At 37.7% G+C, this 24,534-nt stretch overlaps 1 protein-coding gene and 1 long non-coding RNA gene across 2 annotated transcripts; both read right to left on the bottom strand.

Moving 5' to 3' along the window:
• Positions 1-17,054: 17,054 nt before the first annotated feature.
• LOC138882241 (uncharacterized) lies at positions 17,055-19,016 on the bottom strand. The gene is made up of 2 exons (XR_011403717.1): positions 18,723-19,016; positions 17,055-17,670 (listed from the first exon to the last, which is right to left on the bottom strand). It is a non-coding gene; the product is annotated as an uncharacterized lncRNA (long non-coding RNA).
• A 2,272-nt stretch (positions 19,017-21,288) lies between these two features.
• Positions 21,289-23,955, bottom strand: LOC138880809 (uncharacterized). The gene is made up of 4 exons (XM_070160988.1): positions 23,677-23,955; positions 23,359-23,595; positions 22,386-22,717; positions 21,289-21,598 (listed from the first exon to the last, which is right to left on the bottom strand). The coding sequence occupies exons 1-4, from the start codon at positions 23,953-23,955 to the stop codon at positions 21,289-21,291; spliced, it is 1,158 nt and encodes a 385-aa protein (XP_070017089.1).
• Between the last annotated feature and the right edge of the window lie 579 nt (positions 23,956-24,534).

Here is a 24,534-nt window from a genome sequence, read left to right on the forward strand (position 1 = left end):
TCCAGGCGGGCTCCTGACTTCAACTTGAAATGTATTCCTTGTTCTCCAGGCGGGCTCCTGACTTCAGAATAGACAAAACAAAGGATGTGAAAGCTAAATTTAAATTGTACTCCCTTGTTCTCCAGGCGTGCTCCTGACTGCTGCGCTTGAAAGTATTCCCTGATCTTCAGGCGGGCTCCTGACTTCAACTTGAAATGTATTCCCTGATCTCCAGGCGGGCTCCTGACTTCAACTTGAAATGTATTCCCTGCTCTCCAGGTGGGCTCCTGACTTCAATTTGAAATGTATTCCCTGCTCTCCAGGCGGGCTCCTGACTTTAACTTGAAATGTATTCCTTGTTCTCCAGGCGGGTTTCTGACTTCAAAATAGACAAAACAAAGAATTTGAAAGCTAAATTTAAATTGTACTCCCTTTTTCTCCAGGCGGGCTCCTGATTGCTGCGCTTGAAAGTATTCCCTGCTCTTCAGGCGGGCTCCTAACTTCAACTTGAAATGTATTCCCTGCTCTCCAGGCGGGCTCCTGACTTCAACTTGAAATGTATTCCCTTGTTCTCCAGGTGGGCTCCTGACTGCTGAACTTGAATGTCTTCTCCCTGTTCTCCAAGCGGGTACCTGATTTCAACAAAATAGACAAAAACAAAGAAAATTTTCCTGCACCGATTTGGCAGCTGGGGACAGATGTGATTGTAAAACTAAATCATATTACCAAGTATTACTAAGGATTTGAAAGCTAGGTTCCATTATTCAGGGGGTTTCTGACAACTCTTAACTAAACGACAATTTAAAACCTAAGTTATATCTTCTACCGGTGTGACTTCTGCTAACTCTTGCTATCTAAGAGGACCTTTAAACTACTCCCCATTATCCAGGAGGGTCCTGAAAATCAAAGGTCAGATTTTATCTTAAGGGTGACAGCTTTCATGTCTGAATTATACTACCCTACAACAGAGTTTATGCTAAATGTTGTTATCTAAAAGCTAAGTCCCATTATTCAGGGGGTCCTGGAAACTCCTAATTGAATCCGATCTCGAACATGCAAACTTCTAAGTTGACTTATATTCTTTTGGGAAAAATTTATGCTAGATTATGTTATTTCTAAACTTTAAACTAGGTCCCATTTTCCAGGAGGGTCCTGAAAATAAAAAATCAAACCTGTTTGGTGACTGCCTTTCTCCACGGAGAGTTCCTCTAAAACAAACGAACTTTTCTGCCCTTGTTTCAATCAAAGAAACTTTGTCAGTTTAAAATGGTGGTTAGCCGATGGCATTCTTGCTGAAGATCTTTCTGCTGCATTGTTTTGTTCTGATTGGCTTCCCCAAACTGGCCCTGAACCACTTTGACTTTTGACTGAATTTCAAACCCCATGACCTTTGACGAGCCGAGTGTTCTATATCCCCGCTGTTGTTTTACCTCTGACCTTTTTATCTGAGACTTTGCATCTCCCATGACATTACCAATCCATTCCACCGATGAAACTTTCGGTGATTCCTTGTACCCCTCTCTTACATCATGTTATCCTTAGTATTCTTTGGCCACTCCGTGCTTTGCAATTTTTGAAGTTGGTAGTGAGCTTTGAAATCCTTTCCTTTGATTTGAACAAGAGTGACATTGAAACATCTTTAGATAAATACCCAAAAGAAAATGAAATGCAATGACTTTGCGGGTTAAGGATAAGAAGAATCCAAAACCAGATGACTGCTACAAAAGGAAAAAGAAAAGGAAACTTATATGAGTGGAACAACTAGTAATAATGATCATGACATGCATTTCGGATTAATCGGCCCAATCTGTCCAACCAATCAACTTTCAGTTGCCGTACTTTGTTGCCTCATGATTTCCATAACCTGATTACTTTACCCAACCCTTGACCTTGTTCATCCTGCGGCGCCTTGAAAGGTTTTCACCAGCAGACCTCTTTCATTCGTTCATCTCTCAACTCACTTTCGCCTTACGGTGCCCGTGAGGGTTTTCACCAATAAGTCTCTCTCATTTTTCTCTCAACTCTCGTCGCCTTATGGTGCCTGTGAAAGTTTTCACCAATAAGACTCTATCATTTTTTATTTCTCTCAACTCTCGTCGCCTTATGGTGCCTGTGAAGGTTTTCACCAATAAGACTCTCTCATTTTTATTTTTCCTGCTTGAACCAGAGTGTTGCCCTTGACATGAATTACATTTACCTACTCGACTTGGCATTTCTCAAAGACTGATCAGAAGGTCTTTCTTTGGACCGTAATGCGGGCTTTTGGACAGGGTTAGAAGGAAAGGGATAAAAGGCTCAAAATAATTCAAATGGGTTAAAGTTACAACTTTCGGAATCGGGTTTCTCACAACAAACACAACTTCTGCCCCAGTTTCTTGCATGGGGGACTTTTGGATTTTTGTTTTGATGAGACCGAACTATGAGGTTGCCTACGTATCCATAAAAGGAATCAGGTCGAACGTAGTTCATGACATATGAATTACTTTGTTCTTGTGATTTTCTCTTTTCTCCTTCTTTTCTTTATCTTTTTTTTCTTCTTTTCTTCTTTTTTTTTCTTTTTTTCTTTTTTTCTCTTTTACTTTCCTCTTTTTCTTTCCTTTTCTTTCTCTTTTCCTTTCTTCCTTTTCTTATCTTTCATGCTTGTGTTTCTGATATTCACTCTGATTCCGAAAGAAGGGTAAGAAAGAAAATAAATAAGGCTCAAAAGGGGTGACGAGAGATCAAGTGTTTAGATAGCAGAACAAAACGCCTTCATCATTTCAATCTTCAAAATATGCCAAATACAACCAAGTACAATCAAACAAAGAAATCATACATAGTATCTCTTGACCGCATCAGAATTGATAGCCATTTCTATACATTTCCCTTCTACATTTGTCAAATATAGCGCGCCATTGGACAACACCCTAGTTACGACAAATGGCCCCTGCCAGTTTGGGGCAAACTTTCCTTTTGCTTCAGCTTGATGAGGCAAGATACGTCTCAACACTAACTAACCCACTTCGAACTTCCGTGGACGTACCTTCTTGTTATATGCTCTCGCCATTCTCTGTTGGTGTAGTTGACCATGACATACTGCTGCCAATCTCTTTTCATCAATCAGACTTAATTGCTCCAAGCGGGTTTTGACCCATTCAACGTCATCAATTTCTGCCTCAGCGACAATCCAAAGGGATGGGATTTCAATTTCTGCGGGTATTACTGCCTCCGTGCCATACACCAACAAATAAGGAGTTGCCCTTACTGAAGTGCGAACAGTAGTGCGATAACCCAATAATGCGAAAGGTAACTTCTCATGCCACTGTCTAGAACCTTCCACCATTTTTCGAAGTATCTTCTTTATATTCTTGTTGGCTGCCTCGACTGCTCCATTCGCCTTAGGGCGGTATGGGGTGGAATTGTGATGTATAATCTTAAACTGCTGACATGTCTCTGTCATCAGATGACTGTTGATATTAGCGCCATTGTCCGTGATGATTACCTTTGGAATCCCAAACCTACAGATGATATTTGAATGCACAAAATCAATCACTGCTTTCTTGGTCACAGATTTGAAAGTTTTCGCTTCAACCCACTTGGTGAAGTAATCAATGGCTACCAGAATAAACCTGTGTCCGTTTGACGCTGCTGGCTCGATTGGCCCAATGACATCCATGCCCCAAGCAACAAAAGACCATGGTGCAAACATTGTATGTAATTCAGATGGTGGAGAATGAATCAAATCTCCATGCACTTGGCACTGATGACATTTGCGCACAAAATTGATGCAATCCCGCTCCATAGTGAGCCAGTAATAACCTGCTCATGTGAACGATATCTGCACAAGCAACAGCCCAAACTTACATGATTTCAGAATAGCTCCTTTATAATCGAGGCGTGCCTTCTTAAATAGCATTAATAGTTTAAGACCTACATAGTGTCAAATAAAGAATTTATACGTTTGGAAGCGAGGCGTGCCATATTGAAACAGAATATAGTTTATGGCCCTCTGAAGTTTAGTTCGAATTCCCTTTCAAAATCGGAATTGAGGGGCTGTGTTAGATAAAATCTTGAGATGCATTGCCCTCGCTTAGTTAATATTTAAATACTTAGAATTCGAGGCGCGCCATATAGCAAGTTTCCATGGCCCTCGTAAAGCTAAAAATGTGTAGTTGCTCTAGGCGCGTTGTTTTAATAATTTTACCTTTTTAAACTCGGGTGCGCATTTCATGTGACCCAAATCCAAATCCTAAAACGTTGAATAAAATGTGTTCCGTATTGCGGGCGCATTTCATGTGGCACAATCCAAAGACATGTTTTAAACGACGTTCAATCTGCTTCAAATAGTATAAAAGCGGTTAACGGCTAAAATTGCATATAGGTTCATAATTGTTTAAAATCAGATAATTAAGCCGATTATAATAGTTGAATGACCGTGCTAGAACCACGGAACTCGGGAATGCCTAACACCTTCTCCCGGGTTAACAGAATTCCTTACTCAGATTTCTGGTTTGCGGACTGTTAAAACAGAGTCAACCTTTTCCTCGATTCGGAATTTCAATTGGTGACTTGGGACACCATAAATCTCCCAAGTGGCGACTCTGAATCTGTTAACAATAATATGATCCCGTTTCGATTGTCCTTTAATTAGAAAAACTCCCTTATACTATTGCCCTTTACGGGATGTAGGTAAAAAAGGGAGGTGTGACATACAGCTGCCCCTGTTTGACTAGAAATGCCAAGGATTTTCAAACAAAGAACGACTAGACAGTTTTTTTGACCCAACCCTTATTTGGAGAGACTAAAACTAAGAGGAAAAAGAAATGTGACCGAGCTCTGGTATCTGAGTTGCCTACATATCCTTGGATATAAAGGAATCAGGGCACGTGTAGTTCAGAAGTGAGTGAGATGATGGAGTATGCCGAGGAGGAGAGCCGGTCGAGGTGCCGTTCCGTCGAGGTTCCGGTCCGCGGTCCTGTTATTACATCAAAATCAAAAAATGAAAAAGACTAACTAAGCCTATCAACTATGAGTTACAAGATTCCTATCCATAAGTCTTCTGAAGCTTGATCTGGAGTCTTGAATGGTTCTTCATGCAAACTTTAGATTTGAACCTCGGCACTTGTTAGCTGCAGGTGCTAGCTCGTTCTTCTTTAGTTTTTTGGATCAAGATCGGACATGCAGTGCTTGTGACCTCAGTCATGTCTTGAGCAATCCGCCTCTTGTTTTAGCTTCTGCATTTTGGCTTCACTCCCTTTTTTCCTTTTTTTTTCTTTTCTTATTTTTTTTTAATTGTGGACTGAGATTACTTCCATTGATCATCTCGTCTGTTGACTCGCCTTCTTGCCGCGAGCTTCTGCTACTTCTAACTTGAACTGTTTTCCTTTGAGACTTGAACTGTTTTCCCTTGAAACTCAAACGATTTTCCCTTGTTCTCGAGGTGGGCGCCTGATTCTATAACAAAACAGACAAAACAAAAGAAATTTTTCTGTCCCAGTTTGCACTAGGAAGATTTGTGAGTTGTTAGCAAAACTATAAATCACCTACGCTGCTGATGGAGGATGCAATGATGAGAATAAAATTAATGACTCAACTAGGATGTGCGTCTCCTAAACGTGATTGAGCTTGCGAAAAACTATAAACTAAGCTTGACTAAAGTAAAAACTGACCCTATTCTCCAGGCGGCCCCCCCTGATTTCACGAAAACTAAACATTGATAATCTTAAGAAAATTAAGAAAATGACTCCCCTTTTTTTTCAAATTCAGACTTTTTTTTTTTTTTGGTATCTTAGGAGAAAGATTCATCAGACTAAGATTTTTATCCTAGGAAAAAGTTCATCAGACTAGGTCTTTTATATTAGGAGAAAAATTCATCAGACTAAGATTTTTTTTGTATCTTAGGAGAAAGATTCATCAGACTAAGATGTTTATCCTAGGAGAAAGTTCATCAGACTAGGTTTTCTATCTTAGGAGAAAGGTTCATTAGACTAAGACATTTATTTTTTGTATCTTAGGAGAAAGATTCATCAGACTAAGATGTTTATCCTAGGAGAAAGTTCATCAGACCAGGACACTTTTTTTTGTATCTTAGGAGAAAGATTCATCAGACTAAGATTTTGATCCTCGGAGAAGGTTCATCAGACTAGGTCTTCTATCTTAGGAGAAAAATTCATCAGACTAAGATTTTGATCCTAGAAGAAAGTTCATTAGACTAAGTCATTTTTTTTGGTATCTTAGGAGAAAGATTCATCAGACTAAGATTTTGATCCTAGAAGAAAGTTCATCAGACTAGGTCCCCTTTTTTTTGTTATCTCAGGAGAAAGATTCATCAGACTAAGATTTCTATCCTAGGAGAAAATTCATCAGACTAGGTCCATTTTTGTTATCTTAGGAGAAAGATTCATCAGACTAAGATTTTTATCCTAGGAAAAAGTTCATCAGACTAGGTCTTCTATCTTAGGAGAAAAATTCATCAGACTAAGATTTTTTTTTGTATCTTAGGAGAAAGATTCATCAGACTAAGATGTTTATCCTAGGAGAAAGTTCACCAGACTAGGTTTTCTATCTTAGGAGAAAGGTTCATTAGACTAAGACATTTATTTTTTGTATCTTAGGAGAAAGATTCATCAGACTAAGATGTTTATCCTAGGAGAAAGTTCATCAGACCAGGACACTTTTTTTTGTATCTTAGGAGAAAGATTCATCAGACTAAGATTTTGATCCTCGGATAAGGTTCATCAGACTAGGTCTTCTATCTTAGGAGAAAAATTCACAGACTAAGATTTTGATCCTAGAAGAAAGTTCATTAGACTAAGTCATTTTTTTTGGTATCTTAGGAGAAAGATTCATCAGACTAAGATTTTGATCCTAGAAGAAAGTTCATCAGACTAGGTCCCCTTTTTTTTTGTTATCTCAGGAGAAAGATTCATAAGACTAAGATTTCTATCCTAGGAGAAAATTCATCAGACTAGGTCCATTTTTGTTATCTTAGGAGAAAGATTTATCAGACTAAAATTTCTACCCTAGGAGAAAGTTCATCATACTAGGTCTTCTATCTTAGGAGAAAGATTCATCAGACTAAGATTTTGATCCTAGGAGAAAGATTCATCCGACTAGGTCTTCTATCTTAGGAGAAAGATTCATCAGACTAAGATTTTGATCCTAGGAGAATGTTCATCAGACTAGGTCTTCTATCTTAGGAGAAATTCATCAGACTAAGATTTATTGGGAGGAAAATCCATCAGACTAGGACTTTTTATCCTAGGAGGAAAAATGTGACGACAAAATGGCAAAATTTTATGCATATGAGCAAGATAAAAAAAGGCAAAAATTTGAGAAACTTTCCTTTCTCAACTCTTCTCTTCTTTTCTTTTTCTTCTATTTTTTAATTTATTTTTATTTTTTTGAACCACTATTCTTGCACTGCTTTGTTCCTGTTTTACACAAAGAAAAATTTGTCATTTTTTGAAAATGGTGGTCGGTTTGTGGCCTTGAGTCCTTGGGAAGCTTTGACTTTTGCTATATCAGCTTGAGTAGGTTTCAAGAGACTTTTACTCTGCATCAACCCTAATTGTTTCACACTCAGTACCATTTGTATTTGTGGCTCAATCAGCCTTATCCCAACTGGGGATCTTTTCTTAAGTGCCTTTTCTGATATCTTGGATGACTTCTTGCTTTTTGAGCAATTTTTCTGTCCAAGAGAATCACCAGTTATCTTTGCTTGCGCCAAGTAGGCTGACAAGAGTCTTTTGGGGAAGCCTTTGCATAAATTCTCAAGGCACGTTGACAGTAACAACTGAGTGTGCTGGCCAAATTTACTTTGTGCAATTGAAAAGCTGGTAGCAGATTTTGAAATCTTTTCTTGCTTGTTTTGAGAAGGACTGACTCAAAGTGAAGGACACAATGATGCAAAGAAACAAGTATTAACAAGAAATGCCCATGTCGGAAGGACAGAAGGAAGAGTTCTTTTTTCTTTTTTTTTTCTTTTTCAATAACTAGCTTTAATGATCATGACATGCATTTTGGACTTAACGACCGATCTACCAAACTAATTCAATCTTCCCTTTTACCATTCTTATGACCTTTGAAGTCAGACTTGTTTATGCCAATTCTTCACATCGGCTTCACGACTCACTTTCGACAAGTAGTGCCCGAGGGGTTTTCACCAACATTCTCTCTCATTTATTCATCTCTACTTACCGTCACCTTACAGTGCCCGTGAGGGTTTTCACTAGTAAGACTCTCTCATTTTTCATTTTCTTTTACTTTCTTGTGCGACCAACTTGACAGTGTTCTATGTCGCGTGACAGCCATTTCTCATTGCATGCTTCTCTTGGCATTCTTGAAGGCATACTAGGAGGTCTTTATTTGGACGGTTTTGGATAGGGTTGGACAGAAGGGTCGGCATGAAGCTCAAAACAGACTAAAGATGATGGGGTTGTATACTTACAACTTTTGGAATCGACTCTTTTAAAAATGAAATAAAATCTTTGCCCCAGTTTCAGCTATTGGGGAATTTTTTTTGAATTTTTTTTCTTTTAAATTCTTATTTGGTTGGACCGAACCGTGAGGCTGCCTACGTATCCTTTTTTTTAAGGAAACAGGTCGAACGTAGTTCAAACATCTGACCTAACTAATTTTTTTCATTTTTCTTTCTGGTGTTTTCTTTTCTTGTTTTTTTTCTTTCAAAACAGGTTACCTCAATTTCTATTTTCTGGGGGCATGGATCTCTGCCAATTCTTTTCTTCTTCATTTTTTTTCACTTGAAAATTGTCCCAGTTTGTACTCTTGGGACATGGAGTTTTCTCTTTTTTCATTTTTTTTGATTCTTGACTCTAAACTTGATTCCAAAAGAGGGTAGTCAAAGAAAATAACACAGGCTCAAAAGGGGTAGCGAAGGATATAAAGTGTTTGGATAACAGAAAGAGGGTCTTCCAGTCTCGAGAATGCCAAACATAGTATCTTTCGCGATCACAACATTGACGAACATGTCTGTCTTCTTGGTGTGCCATGGTCACAAGACATTTTTTCATCCCTTAGTGACAAACTTTTCAACAAACTTCAATTGATTAAACATCCTCAAGCCCGATCTTCACAATGATTTGAAGGTGAATTCTACTCGACCTTAGTTCCAAAGTATTCCATTTCTTTATTTATCCTCAAATGTATTTTTTTTAGTTATCCAATTTCAGATTAAATCAGTTCCTAAGATCTGGCCAAAATTTCCGCATGCATGTCATGTCATTAGAACTAGTGACAAAAGAACTAGGAACAGAATGACACAAAAGGACAAACTGTATTTTATTGAGTAAAGGATGAAAGAGTTTTACAACTAAACAAGCAACTCAAAATACGAGTTACAACCCTAAAATAACCCGAATAATGAAAATAGCAACAGAACAGACAGACAAGACTCACACAAATAGAATGGAGGGATAGAAGGGTTTGACTCAATAAAACAAATAAAATCTGGATCACAACCCTGAAATAACCCATATAATAGAAAAAAATATCAAAACAAGCTACCAAGATTCCTTCCTAATAAGGAGAGAATGACTTTTCAACTGCTAAGCTTGACATCTAGCCACAGACTTGCACATTAGCATTACTACAGTATTCGACCATTTTTTATTTCTATAGATTCAACACTCAAATTCTGACTATCATCCCAAGCAGCTTATGTTCTATTGCTCAAATCTGGTAAAGTTAACCACACATTTTCTATCTTAGGAGAAGGATTCATCAGACTAAGATTTTAATCCTAGGAGAATGTTCATCAGACTAGGTCTTCTATCTTAGGAGAAATTCATCAGACTGAGATTTATTGGGAGGAAAATCCATCAGACTAGGACTTTTTATCCTAGGAGGAAAAATATGACGACAAAATGGCAAAATTTTATGCATATGAGCAAGATAAAAAAAGGCAAAAAATTGAGAAACTTTCCTTTCTCAACTCTTCTCTTCTTTTCTTTTTCTTCTATTTTTTATTTTTTTTTTATTTTTTTTTGAACCACTATTCTTGCACTGCTTTGTTCCTGTTTTACACAAAGAAAAATTTGTCATTTTTTGAAAATGGTGGTCGGTTTGTGGCCTTGAGTCCTTGGGAAGCTTTGACTTTTGCTATATCAGCTTGAGTAGGTTTCAAGAGACTTTTACTCTGCATCAACCCTAATTGTTTCACACTCAGTACCATTTGTATTTGTGGCTCAATCAGCCTTATCCCAACTGGGGATCTTTTCTTAAGTGACCTTTTCTGATATCTTGGATGACTTCTTGCTTTTTGAGCAATTTTTCTGTCCAAGAGAATCACCAGTTATCTTTGCTTGCGCCAAGTAGGCTGACAAGAGTCTTTTGGGGAAGCCTTTGCATAAATTCTCAAGGCACGTTGACAGTAACAACTGAGTGTGCTGACCAAATTTACTTTGTGCAATTGAAAAGCTGGTAGCAGATTTTGAAATCTTTTCTTGCTTGTTTTGAGAAGGACTGACTCAAAGTGAAGGACACAATGATGCAAAGAAACAAGTATTAACAAGAAATGCCCCTGTCGGAAGGACAGAAGGAAGAGTTCTTTTTTCTTTTTTTTTTCTTTTTCAATAACTAGCCTTAATAATCATGACATGCATTTTGGACTTAACGACCGATCTACCAAACTAATCCAATCTTCCCTTTTACCATTCTTATGACCTTTGAAGTCAGGCTTGTTTATGCCAATTCTTCACATCGGCTTCACGACTCACTTTCGACAAGTAGTGCCCGAGGGGTTTTCACCAACATTCTCTCTCATTTATTCATCTCTGCTTACCGTCGCCTTACAGTGCCCGTGAGGGTTTTCACTGGTAAGACTCTCTCATTTTTCATTTTCTTTTACTTTCTTGTGCGACCAACTTGACAGTGTTCTATGTCGCGTGACAGCCATTTCTCATTGCATGCTTCTCTTGGCATTCTTGAAGGCATATTAGGAGGTCTTTATTTGGACGGTTTTGGATAGGGTTGGACAGAAGGGTCGGCATGAAGCTCAAAACAGACTAAAGATGATGGGGTTGTATACTTACAACTTTTGGAATCGACTCTTTTAAAAATGAAATAAAATCTTTGCCCCAGTTTCAGCTATTGGGGAATTTTTTTTGAATTTTTTTTCTTTTAAATTCTTATTTGGTTGGACCGAACCGTGAGGCTGCCTACGTATCCTTTTTTTAAGGAAAAAGGTCGAACGTAGTTCAAACATCTGACCTAACTAATTTTTTTCATTTTTCTTTCTGGTGTTTTCTTTTCTTTTTTTTTTCTCTCAAAACAGATTACCTCAATTTCTATTTTCTGGGGGCATGGATCTCTGCCAGTTCTTTTCTTCTTTATTTTTTTTTCACTTGAAAATTGTCCCAGTTTGTACTCTTGGGACATGGACTTTTCTCTTTTTTCATTTTTTTTGATTCTTGACTCTAAACTTGATTCCAAAAGAGGGTAGTCAAAGAAAATAACACAGGCTCAAAAGGGGTAGCGAAGGATATAAAGTGTTTGGATAACAGAAAGAGGGTCTTCCAGTCTCGAGAATGCCAAACATAGTGTCTTTCGCGATCACAACATTGACGAACATGTCTGTCTTCTTGGTGTGCCATGGTCACAAGACATTTTTTCATTCCTTAGTGACAAACTTTTCAACAAACTTCAATTGATTAAACATCCTCAAGCCCGGTCTTCACAATGATTTGAAGGTGAATTCTACTCGACCTTAGTTCCAAAGTATTCCAACTCTTTATTTATCCTCAAATGTATTTTTTTTAGTTATCCAATTTCAGATTAAATCAGTTCCTAAGATCTGGCCAAAATTTCCGCATGCATGTCATGTCATTAGAACTAGTGACAAAAGAACTAGGAACAGAATGACACAAAAGGACAAACTGTATTTTATTGAGTAAAGGATGAAAGAGTTTTACAACTAAACAAGCAACTCAAAATACGAGTTACAACCCTAAAATAACCCGAATAATGAAAATAGCAACAGAACAGACAGACAAGACTCACACAAATAGAATGGAGGGATAGAATGGTTTGACTCAATAAAACAAATAAAATCTGGATCACAACCCTGAAATAACCCATATAATAAAAAAAAACATCAAAACAAGCTACCAAGATTCCTTCCTAGTAAGGAGAGAATGACTTTTCAACTGCTAAGCTTGACATCTAGCCACAGACTTGCACATTAGCATTACTACAGTATTCGACCATTTTTTATTGCTATAGATTCAACACTCAAATTCTGACTATCATCCCGAACAACTTATGTTCTATTGCTCAAATCTGGTAAAGTCAACCACACATTTTCTATCTTAGGAGAAAGATTCATCAGACTAAGATTTTGATCCTAGGAGAATGTTCATCAGACTAGGTCTTCTATCTTAGGAGAAATTCATCAGACTAAGATTTATTGGGAGGAAAATCCATCAGACTAGGACTTTTTATCCTAGGAGGAAAAATGTGACGACAAAATGGCAAAATTTTATGCATATGAGCAAGATAAAAAAAGGCAAAAATTTGAGAAACTTTCCTTTCTCAACTCTTCTCTTCTTTTCTTTTTCTTCTATTTTTGAATTTATTTTTATTTTTTTGAACCACTATTCTTGCACTGCTTTGTTCCTGTTTTACACAAAGAAAAATTTGTCATTTTTTGAAAATGGTGGTCGGTTTGTGGCCTTGAGTCCTTGGGAAGCTTTGACTTTTGCTATATCAGCTTGAGTAGGTTTCAAGAGACTTTTACTCTGCATCAACCCTAATTGTTTCACACTCAGTACCATTTGTATTTGTGGCTCAATCAGCCTTATCCCAACTGGGGATCTTTTCTTAAGTGACCTTTTCTGATATCTTGGATGACTTCTTGCTTTTTGAGCAATTTTTCTGTCCAAGAGAATCACCAGTTATCTTTGCTTGCGCCAAGTAGGCTGACAAGAGTCTTTTGGGGAAGCCTTTGCATAAATTCTCAAGGCACGTTGACAGTAACAACTGAGTGTGCTGGCCAAATTTACTTTATGCAATTGAAAAGCTGGTAGCAGATTTTGAAATCTTTTCTTGCTTGTTTTGAGAAGGACTGACTCAAAGTGAAGGACACAATGATGCAAAGAAACAAGTATTAACAAAAAATGCCCCTGTCGGAAGGACAGAAGGAAGAGTTCTTTTTTCTTTTTTTTTTCTTTTTCAATAACTAGCCTTAATAATCATGACATGCATTTTGGACTTAACGACCGATCTACCAAACTAATCCAATCTTCCCTTTTACCATTCTTATGACCTTTGAAGTCAGGCTTGTTTATGCCAATTCTTCACATCGGCTTCACGACTCACTTTCGACAAGTAGTGCCCGAGGGGTTTTCACCAACATTCTCTCTCATTTATTCATCTCTGCTTACCGTCGCCTTACAGTGCCCGTGAGGGTTTTCACTAGTAAGACTCTCTCATTTTTCATTTTCTTTTACTTTCTTGTGCGACCAACTTGACAGTGTTCTATGTCGCGTGACAGTCATTTCTCATTGCATGATTCTCTTGGCATTCTTGAAGGCATATTAGGAGGTCTTTATTTGGACGGTTTTGGATAGGGTTGGACAGAAGGGTCGGCATGAAGCTCAAAACAGACTAAAGATGATGGGGTTGTATACTTACAACTTTTGGAATAGACTCTTTTAAAAATGAAATAAAATCTTTGCCCCAGTTTCAGCTATTGGGGAATTTTTTTTGAATTTTTTTTCTTTTAAATTCTTATTTGGTTGGACCGAACCGTGAGGCTGCCTACGTATCCTTTTTTTAAGGAAACAGGTCGAACGTAGTTCAAACATCTGACCTAACTAATTTTTTTCATTTTTCTTTCTGGTGTTTTCTTTTCTTTTCTTTTCTTTTCTTTTTTTTTCTTTCAAAACAGGTTACCTCAATTTCTATTTTCTGGGGGCATGGATCTCTGCCAGTTCTTTTCTTCTTCATTTTTCTTCACTTGAAAATTGTCCCAGTTTGTACTCTTGGGACATGGACTTTTCTCTTTTTTCATTTTTTTTCTTTTTTTTTATTCTTGACTCTAAACTTGATTCCAAAAGAGGATAGTCAAAGAAAATAACACAGGCTCAAAAGGGGTAGCGAAGGATATAAAGTGTTTGGATAACAGAAAGAGGGTCTTCCAGTCTCGAGAATGCCAAACATAGTATCTTTCGCGATCACAACATTGACGAACATGTCTGTCTTCTTGGTGTGCCATGGTCACAAGACATATTTTCATCCCTTAGTGACAAACTTTTCAACAAACTTCAATTGATTAAACATCCTCAAGCCCGATCTTCACAATGATTTGAAGGTGAATTCTACTCGACCTTAGTTCCAAAGTATTCCAACTCTTTATTTATCCTCAAATGTATTATTTTTAGTTATCCAATTTCAGATTAAATCAGTTCCTAAGATCTGGCCAAAATTTCCGCATGCATGTCATGTCATTAGAACTAGTGACAAAAGAACTAGGAACAGAATGACACAAAAGGACAAACTGTATTTTATTGAGTAAAGGATGAAAGAGTTTTACAACTAAACAAGCAACTTAAAATACGAGTTACAACCCTAAAATAACCCGAATAATGAAAATAGCAACAGAACAGACAGACAAGACTCACACAAATAGAATGGAGGGATAGAAGGGTTTGACTCAATAAAACAAATAAAATCTGGATCACAACCCTGAAATAACCCATATAATAGAAAAAAACATCAAAACAAGCTACCAAGATTCCTTCCTAGTAAGGAGAGAATGACTTTTCAACTGCTAAGCTTGACATCTAGCCACAGACTTGCACATTAGCATTACTACAGTATTCGACCATTTTTTATTGCTATAGATTCAACATTCAAATTCTGACTATCATCCCAAGCAGCTTATGTTCTATTGCTCAAATCTGGTAAAGTCAACCACACATTTTCTATCTTAGGAGAAAGATTCATCAGACTAAGATTTTGATCCTAGGAGAATGTTCATCAGACTAGGTCTTCTATCTTAGGAGAAATTCATCAGACTGAGATTTATTGGGAGGAAAATCCATCAGACTAGGACTTTTTATCCTAGGAGGAAAAATATGACGACAAAATGGCAAAATTTTATGCATATGAGCAAGATAAAAAAAGGCAAAAAATTGAGAAACTTTCCTTTCTCAACTCTTCTCTTCTTTTCTTTTTCTTCTATTTTTTATTTTTTTTTTATTTTTTTTTGAACCACTATTCTTGCACTGCTTTGTTCCTGTTTTACACAAAGAAAAATTTGTCAGTTTTTGAAAATGGTGGTCGGTTTGTGGCCTTGAGTCCTTGGGAACCTTTGACTTTTGCTATATCAGCTTGAGTAGGTTTCAAGAGACTTTTACTCTACATCAACCCTAATTGTTTCACACTCAGTACCATTTGTATTTGTGGCTCAATCAGCCTTATCCCAACTGGGGATCTTTTCTTAAGTGACCTTTTCTGATATCTTGGATGACTTCTTGCTTTTTGAGCAATTTTTCTGTCCAAGAGAATCACCAGTTATCTTTGCTTGCGCCAAGTAGGCTGACAAGAGTCTTTTGGGGAAGCCTTTGCATAAATTCTCAAGGCACGTTGACAGTAACAACTGAGTGTGCTGGCCAAATTTACTTTGTGCAATTGAAAAGCTGGTAGCAGATTTTGAAATCTTTTCTTGCTTGTTTTGAGAAGGACTGACTCAAAGTGAAGGACACAATGATGCAAAGAAACAAGTATTAACAAGAAATGCCCTTGTCGGAAGGACAGAAGGAAGAGTTCTTTTTTCTTTTTTTTTCTTTTTCAATAACTAGCCTTAATGATCATGACATGCATTTTGGACTTAACGACCGATCTACCAAACTAATCCAATCTTCCCTTTTACCATTCTTATAACCTTTAAAGTCAGGCTTGTTTATGCCAATTCTTCACATCGGCTTCACGACTCACTTTCGACAAGTAGTGCCCGAGGGGTTTTCACCAACATTCTCTCTCATTTATTCATCTCTGCTTACCGTCGCCTTACAGTGCCCGTGAGGGTTTTCACTAGTAAGACTCTCTCATTTTTCATTTTCTTTTACTTTCTTGTGCGACCAACTTGACAGTGTTCTATGTCGCGTGACAGCCATTTCTCATTGCATGCTTCTCTTGGCATTCTTGAAGGCATATTAGGAGGTCTTTATTTGGACGGTTTTGGATAGGGTTGGACAGAAGGGTCGGCATGAAGCCCAAAACAGACTAAAGATGATGGGGTTGTATACTTACAACTTTTGGAATCGACTCTTTTAAAAATGAAATAAAATCTTTGCCCCAGTTTCAGCTATTGAGGAATTTTTTTTGAATTTTTTTTCTTTTAAATTCTTATTTGGTTGGACCGAACCGTGAGGCTGCCTACGTATCCTTTTTTTAAGGAAACAGGTCGAACGTAGTTCAAACATCTGACCTAACTAATTTTTTTCATTTTTCTTTCTGGTGTTTTCTTTTCTTTTTTTTTCTTTCAAAACAGGTTACCTCAATTTCTATTTTCTGGGGGCATGGATCTCTGCCAGTTCTTTTCTTCTTCATTTTTTTTTCACTTGAAAATTGTCCCAGTTTGTACTCTTGGGACGTGGACTTTTCTCTTTTTTCATTTTTTTTGATTCTTGACTCTAAACTTGATTCCAAAAGAGGGTAGTCAAAGAAAATTACACAGGCTCAAAAGGGGTAGCGAAGGATATAAAGTGTTTGGATAACAGAAAGAGGGTCTTCCAGTCTCGAGAATGCCAAACATAGTATCTTTTGCGATCACAACATTGACGAACATGTCTGTCTTCTTGGTGTGCCATGGTCACAAGACATTTTTTCATCCCTTAGTGACAAACTTTTCAACAAACTTCAATTGATTAAACATCCTCAAGTCCGATCTTCACAATGATTTGAAGGTGAATTCTACTCGACCTTAGTTCCAAAGTATTCCAACTCTTTATTTATCCTCAAATGTATTTTTTTAGTTATCCAATTTCAGATTAAATCAGTTCCTAAGATCTGGCCAAAATTTCCGCATGCATGTCATGTCATTAGAACTAGTGACAAAAGAACTAGGAACAGAATGACACAAAAGGACAAACTGTATTTTATTGAGTAAAGGATGAAAGAGTTTTACAACTAAACAAGCAACCCAAAATACGAGTTACAACCCTAAAATAACCCGAATAATGAAAATAGCAACAGAACAGACAGACAAGACTCACACAAATAGAATGGAGGGATAGAAGGGTTTGACTCAATAAAACAAATAAAATCTGGATCACAACCCTGAAATAACCCATATAATAGAAAAAAATATCAAAACAAGCTACCAAGATTCCTTCCTAGTAAGGAGAGAATGACTTTTCAACTGCTAAGCTTGACATCTAGCCACAGACTTGCACATTAGCATTACTACAGTATTCGACCATTTTTTATTGCTATAGATTCAACACTCAAATTCTGACTATCATCCCAAGCAGCTTATGTTCTATTGCTCAAATCTGGTAAAGTCAACCACACATTTGCCTCCATTTTTTATTTTCCACTGCCAACTTGCTCACTTGCCTTTTCGTGACTTTCGATCAACAACAGTGGTGCTTGTTCCATTGGTTGAGAAGATGCTTTTATTTTTGAGGGTTCTTGGATTGTTTTTGTGACTCGCCATTGCAAACCAACAAACCGACCACCTTTGACTAGCTTTTATTTCAAAATAGTAAGCATGTTAGAATAAACACTCTCTTTCTTTTTTCCTTTTTCTCTTTTCTGTTTTTTCTTTTCTTTTCTCTCTTTTTTCCATGTTTTTTTAAACCATCCGATCGAACCTGATATGGGTTGTCACACCCCTTTTTTACTACCAAACTTCACTAAACCCTCTTAAATTAATAAAAATATTTTGTGAAGCTTGAAAAGAGTTTCTTATTAAAGAGTGACAAAATTGTGTTCAAAAGGAAATAACTCAGAGTCACCACCTGACATTTGCTTCGGTGTGCCTGGTCACCGTTTTTAAAAATGATTTTCCTTTTAAAACACTTTGGACTCCAAATTAAGTCCGTACCAGAGATTTGGGTAAGGGGATTCATTTGACTCGGGGAGAAGGTGTTAGGCACTCCCCAAGTCCCGTAACTAATACGGTTGCATACTTGATCAAGTCGGCTTTTAAAATATTCGAATTAAGGTAAAACAAACACAGAAAAATAAACAAACAAAAGGGCTCGAGGTCGTCCCCACCTAATAAAATAAAAATAAAATAAAATACTGCAAGCTCCACTTTTGGCCTCCAAATACAAGTACTACAGGGCATTCCCCGGAATAAAATATATACAAGTCCTTCGGGGCATTCCCCGGATAAATTTAACTAAGGGAACGACCTCTCGCCTCAAAATTAACAAAAATCCTAAGGCTTTCCTACTCAAGTGTGGTCGGCCTAAACGTGCTCCTAGCGATTTTAAACAAAATAAGTCAAAGCCACAAGAACTAGTCTAAGACTAAAGCAATTTTAATTATGTTTGCGAACCATCCAGTTAGTAATTAAACACATCACAAAGTTCCGGTGTTTCTAACAATTTATAACCCAATTTCCTTAAGAAGAGAAATGATTAAATTAAGTGATAAGCTAGTTTTCTTAAACCAAATAAAATCAATAGTCAAAAACATAACTGTAAAACAAAAAGCCAAACAGATACCTCAATTAAACATTAATAGGAACACAAGTTAGGAATTAAAGAATGAAGAAGAGTTTAGAATTAGACCTCAAATGGGCAAATTCTTCCTCAAACGCTAGAACAAAGTAATCTGACGGAACCTTCAGATCGTAAACTCGCGCAGTGACCTCGCTGACTCAACTCTCCTTGCTCAGATCGAAAAATTCACTGAAAAATCTGAGCTCGTCGACAACAAACTTTTGAGTTACTGAATGGGTGATGTTTTTGGTTCACATGGCCGTAAGATTTTTGGCAACAATGGAGAGGGATTATAAATGTTAGTTGGTGAAAAAGGATAGCTAAATCACTTTGAAGCTCGACAAGATTAAGATTAAATCTTTTGTTGGAAAAAGAACGATGGGGTCGAAGATAAGGCTAGGGTTCTATAATTTGGTATTTTATATGAAGGTGAGAAGGGATGATGACCATTGGATTAGAAGGAAATAGATGGCTAGGATTAAATCTTGCACATAAATGGGCTAATGGGTTGGAAAGAATGAGCTAAGAATAATTGGTTTAAGTTCAAAGAAATGGACTCACACCTTTGGGCCTACGAATTTTCTTATTGGACAAAGACAAGCTCAAAAATCCTACCAAAATATTAATTAAACTTAGTCAAGTAAATAAACAAAATTTTAAAATGAAACTACTTTTTTGTATTCTTAAATGTTATAATAATAAAGTAAAAAGTAAAGAAAATGAGCTAAAGTCATGATAAAATTAAGATACCATGAATAAAAATATACTAATTGATCTTAAACTAAAGATAAAAATATAAAAAAAGCAATAAACACGATAAATAAAACTATTTTATTATCTTTTTTATGACTAAACATAAAGATTAAAATTATATTAAAATAAAGTTAAGTAAATATTTTAAAAATATTAAAATACTAAAACTAACTTTAAAATTTGCGCAGGTCAAAAATTAAATTAAATTAAATCTCATTATCCAGGAGGGTCCTGAGAACTGAGAATGAACTTACCTGAGCCATGCTCTCATCTTTGAGGATTCTGAACATGATTTCTTGCTCCCTGAACCATGCTTTTTCATGGGAGGTCCCTGTGGATTTAAAAAATTTCTTGACCCTGTTTCCGACAAATAAAATCTTGTTAGTTTGAAAACGTGGTGGTTAGTTTGTGGCATCCTTGCTGAGTGTCTGCTTCCGCCACTGCCATGCTTCATTCTGATTAGCTGCTTCGAGCTAGCAAGAAGTTGTTTGACCTTTTGATTGTAACTAGACCACGAAACCTCTACATGACCTGAATCTCTCACACTCACTTGTTGCATTGTGTTTTCATTTTGAAAGCTGTTGAATCCTTGTATTTTCTCAAAATTCAAGATTCACTTGATTGCTTGAACCTCAGTTATCACCATACTGCTTATTCTAAATCAAGTCAATTGTGATGTGCCTGGCCGGAATCCGCTTTGTGCAATTTAGAAGCTGGTAGTAGGCTTTGAAATCCTTTCTTGCTTGTTCAACAAGGGCTAACTCAAAAGAGACCCATAAAGATAGACTCAAAGAGCATAGTGAAATGGTTTTTGACAAAAGGAACAAAGGAAAATTTTGAGCACAGATGACTATATGAAGAAGAATGAGAAAAGAAGACTTATCTGAGGGAAGCAACCAGCTCCAATGATCATGACATGCATTTCGGATTGATCAGCCTAATCCGTCCAACCAATCATATTTTCAGTTCATGTCCTATCTTCATACTTCAAAACCAGGCTTTCACTGATCCAAATTCTCTGTAAAGTCATGAGCCTCATTCGACTTGTAGTTCCCCAAAGGGTTTCACCAACAAGCCTCTCTTATTTGTTCATCTCTCAACTCACCATCGCCTTATGGTGCCCGCAAGGATTTTCACCAATAAGACTCTCTCATTTTAAATTTTCTCTCAGCTAACCATCGCCTTACGGTGCCCGTGAGAGTTTTCACCAATAAGACTCTCTCATTTATTCAATTTTCCTTTGTGCCCATGATCAAAGTGTTACCCATGATGTAAATCATACTTCTATCTCGCTTGACCTGGCATCCTCAAAGATTGATCGGAAGGTCTTTCTTTGGACCGTAATGTAGGCTTTTGGACAGGGTTAGAAAGAAAGGGTGGCATGAAGGCTCAAACTAATTTAAGATAAAAAGGGGTTAAAATTACAACTTTTGGAATCAGATCTTTTCAAAACCCAAACTTCTGCCCCAGTTTCTTTGGGTCTGAGGAACTTTATTTTTATTTTGACGGGACCGAATCGTAAGGCTGCCTACGTATCCTTAAAAGGAATCAGGTCAAACATAGTTCAAAAAGAAAGTTGTTTGTTTTTGTTTCCCTTTTTCTTTTCTTTTTCTTTTTCTTCCTTCTTTTTTCTTTTCTTTCTTTTTTTCTCTTTTTTTTCCTTTTTCCATTCTTTTCGTTTTTCTTATTTTCACTCATTCATCACCATTTTTTCATTTTCTACTTCTACTACTGATTCCAAAAGAGGGGTATGAAAGAAAATAAATAAGGCTCAAAAGGGATAACAATGGATAAAAGTATTTGGGTAGCGGAACAAAATGCCCTCGTCATTTCAACTTTGAACATGCCAAGTACAAGATACAACTAAAGGTAAGCAAAGAAATCATACATAGTACCTCTTAACTGCATCAGAATTGATAGCCATATCTACACATTTTCCTTCTATGTCTGTTAAATACAAAGCACCATTGGGCAACACTCTTGTCACAATGAATGCCCCCTGCCAGTTTGGGGAGAACTTGCCTTTAGCTTCAGCCTGATGAGGAAGGATGCGTTTCAATACCATCTGGCCCACTTCGAATTTCTGAGGACGCACCTTTTTGTTGTATGCTCTTGCCATTCTCTTCTGATACAATTGACCATGACATACTGCAGCTAACCTTTTCTCATCAATCAAACTCAACTGCTCTAGTCTGGTTTTGACCCACTCATCATCATCAATTTTAGCTTTTGCAACGATCCGAAGGGATGGAATCTCAACTTATCGCAGGTATAACTACCTCAGTTCCATATACCAGCAGATAAGGAGTTATACCTACTGAAGTGCGAACAGTAGTATGATAACCCAGTAAGTCAAAAGGCAACCTTTCATGCCACTACCTAGAACCCTGAACCATCTTACGAAGTATCTTCTTTATGTTCTTGTTAGCAGCCTCAACAACTCCATTTGCCTTGGGGCGATACGGAGTGGAGTTCCGATGCATGATCTTGAATTGTTAGCATACCTCTTTCATCAAATGACTGTTGAGATTAGCAGCGTTGTCTGTGATGATCACCTTGGGAATTCTGAACCGACAAATGATATTTGAATGAACAAAATCCACCACCGCCTTCTTGGTCACGGACTTGAAAGTTACAGCTTCGACCCACTTGGTAAAGTAATCAATGGCCACCAGAATAAACCTATGCATGTTTGATGCTGCTGGCTCAACTGGTCCAATGACATCCATGCCCCAAGCAACAAAGGGCCAAGGTGCAGACATTGTGTGTAACTCAGATGGGGGAGAATGAATCAAATCACCATGTACCTGGCATTGATGACACTTGCGAACAAAACTGATACAATCCCGTTCTATGGTGAGCCAATAATAACCTGTTTGAAGTATCTTCTTTGCCAAGGCATACCCGTTCATATGCGGCCCGCAAACTCCAGAATGCACTTCGGCCATGATAGTTGAAGCTTCTTTAGCATCTATGCACCTCAGCAGTCCTAAATCCGGAGTCCTCTTGTACAAGATTCCTCCACTCATGAAAAATCCACTAGCCAAACGTCGAATGGTTCTCTTTTGGTCACCTGTAGCATGTATTGGATATACCCCCGACCTGATGTATTCCTTGATATCGTGGAACCAAGGTTCGTCATCGATTTCCTCTTCCACCACATTACAATAAGCATGTTGATCATGAACTTGGATGTGCACGGGGTCAACATAAGCCTTGTTTGGATGATGTAACATTGACGCCAGAGTGGCCAAGGCATCAACAATCTCATTATGAATCCTGGGAATATGTCTAAATTCAACCGACCTAAACTGTTGACAAAGATCATGTAGACACTGTCAGTACGGTATGAGCTTTAAATCTCGAGTCTCCCATTCTCCTTGAATCTGATGAACCAACAAATCTGAATCTCCAAGAACAAGTATTTCCTGGACTCTCATGTCTACAGCTAACCTCAAACCTAGAATGCATGATTCATACTCAGCTATATTGTTGGTGCAATGAAATGAAGTTGGGCTGTTACAGGGTAGTGTTGCCTTGTTTCAGATATAAGTACAGCCCCTACTCCGACACCCTTCATATTAGCAGCTCTATCAAAGAAGAGTTTCCAACCTGTCTTTTCATCTCGGTCAACCTCGTCAACACACATGACCTCTTTATCATGAAAATAAGTCTTCAGTGGCTCATATTCATCATCCACCGGATTCTCGGCCAAGTGGTCTGCCAAGGCTTGGGCCTTCATCACGGTCCGAGTCACATAGATGATGTCAAACTCAACAAGTAAAATCTGCCACTTCGCCAGTCTTCCCGTGGGCATAGGCTTCTGAAAGATATACTTTAGAGGATCCATGTGGGAAATGAGGTAAGTAGTGTAGGACGACAAATAATGCTTCAACTTTTGTGCAATCCAAGTCAGGGCGCAACATGTCCTCTCAAGCAAAGTGTACTTAACCTCATAGGGAGTGAACTTCTTACTGAGATAATAGATTGCTTGTTCATTCTTTCTTGTGATGTCATGTTGATCCAATACACAGCCGAAGGAATTGTCCAAGACTGTCAAATAGAGAATTAAAGGTCTTTCAGGCTCTGGTGGGACCAACATAGGTGGATTCGATAGGTACCTCTTAATCTTATCAAATGCTTCTCGACATTCATCAGTCCACTTGACCGCAACATTCTTCTTTAGCAGCTTAAAGATGGGCTCACAGGTTGTCGTGAGCTGAGCAATGAACCTACTGATGTAATTTAACCTTCCAAGCAAACTCATCACCTCTGTTTTGTTCTTTAGCAGCGGTAACTCTTGAATGGATTTGATCTTCGACGAATCTAACTCAATGTCGCGTCTACTAACCACTAATCCCAGCAGCTTCCCCGACAGGATACCAAATGCACATTTCGCTGGATTGAGCTTGAGGTTATACCTGCGGAGTCTTTGGAAAAACTTCCTCAAATACTTAACATGGTCAGACTGCTTCTTTGACTTTATGATCACATCATTTACATAAACCCCGATCTCCTTGTGTATCATGTCATGAAATATGGTGGTCATCGCCCTCATGTAAGTTGCCCCAGCATTCTTCAAACCAAATGGCATTACCCGATAACAGTATGTGCCCTATGGCGTGATGAATGCTGTCTTTTCTGCGTCTTCCTCATCCATCAAGATCTGGTGATATCCTGCGTAACAGTCCACAAAAGACCCAATCTCATGCTTGGCACAATTATCGATCAGAATATGAATGTTCGGCAATGGAAAATCATCCTTCGGGCTTGCTTTGTTAAGATCACGGTAATCAACACAGACCCTGGTCTTACCATCCTTCTTTGGTACTGGCACAATATTGGCTAACCAAATGGGATATCGAGTGACTCGAATGACCTTTGCAGTTAGCTGCTTTGTGATTTCTTCTTTGATCTTCACACTCATATCAGTCTTGAACTTTCGCAACTTTTGCTTGACAGGGGGGGTGCTGGATCAGTTGGCAATTTATGAACTACCAGATCAGTGCTCAGGCCCGGCATATCATCATATGACCATGCAAAGACATCTTTGTACTCAAATAATATTTTAATTATTTCCTCCTTAACTTGCGGTTCTAAATGCACACTTATCTTGGTTTCCCTAGCA

This window comes from Nicotiana sylvestris, chromosome 11 (assembly GCF_000393655.2).
Source record: "Nicotiana sylvestris chromosome 11, ASM39365v2, whole genome shotgun sequence".
Lineage (NCBI taxonomy): Eukaryota > Viridiplantae > Streptophyta > Magnoliopsida > Solanales > Solanaceae > Nicotiana > Nicotiana sylvestris.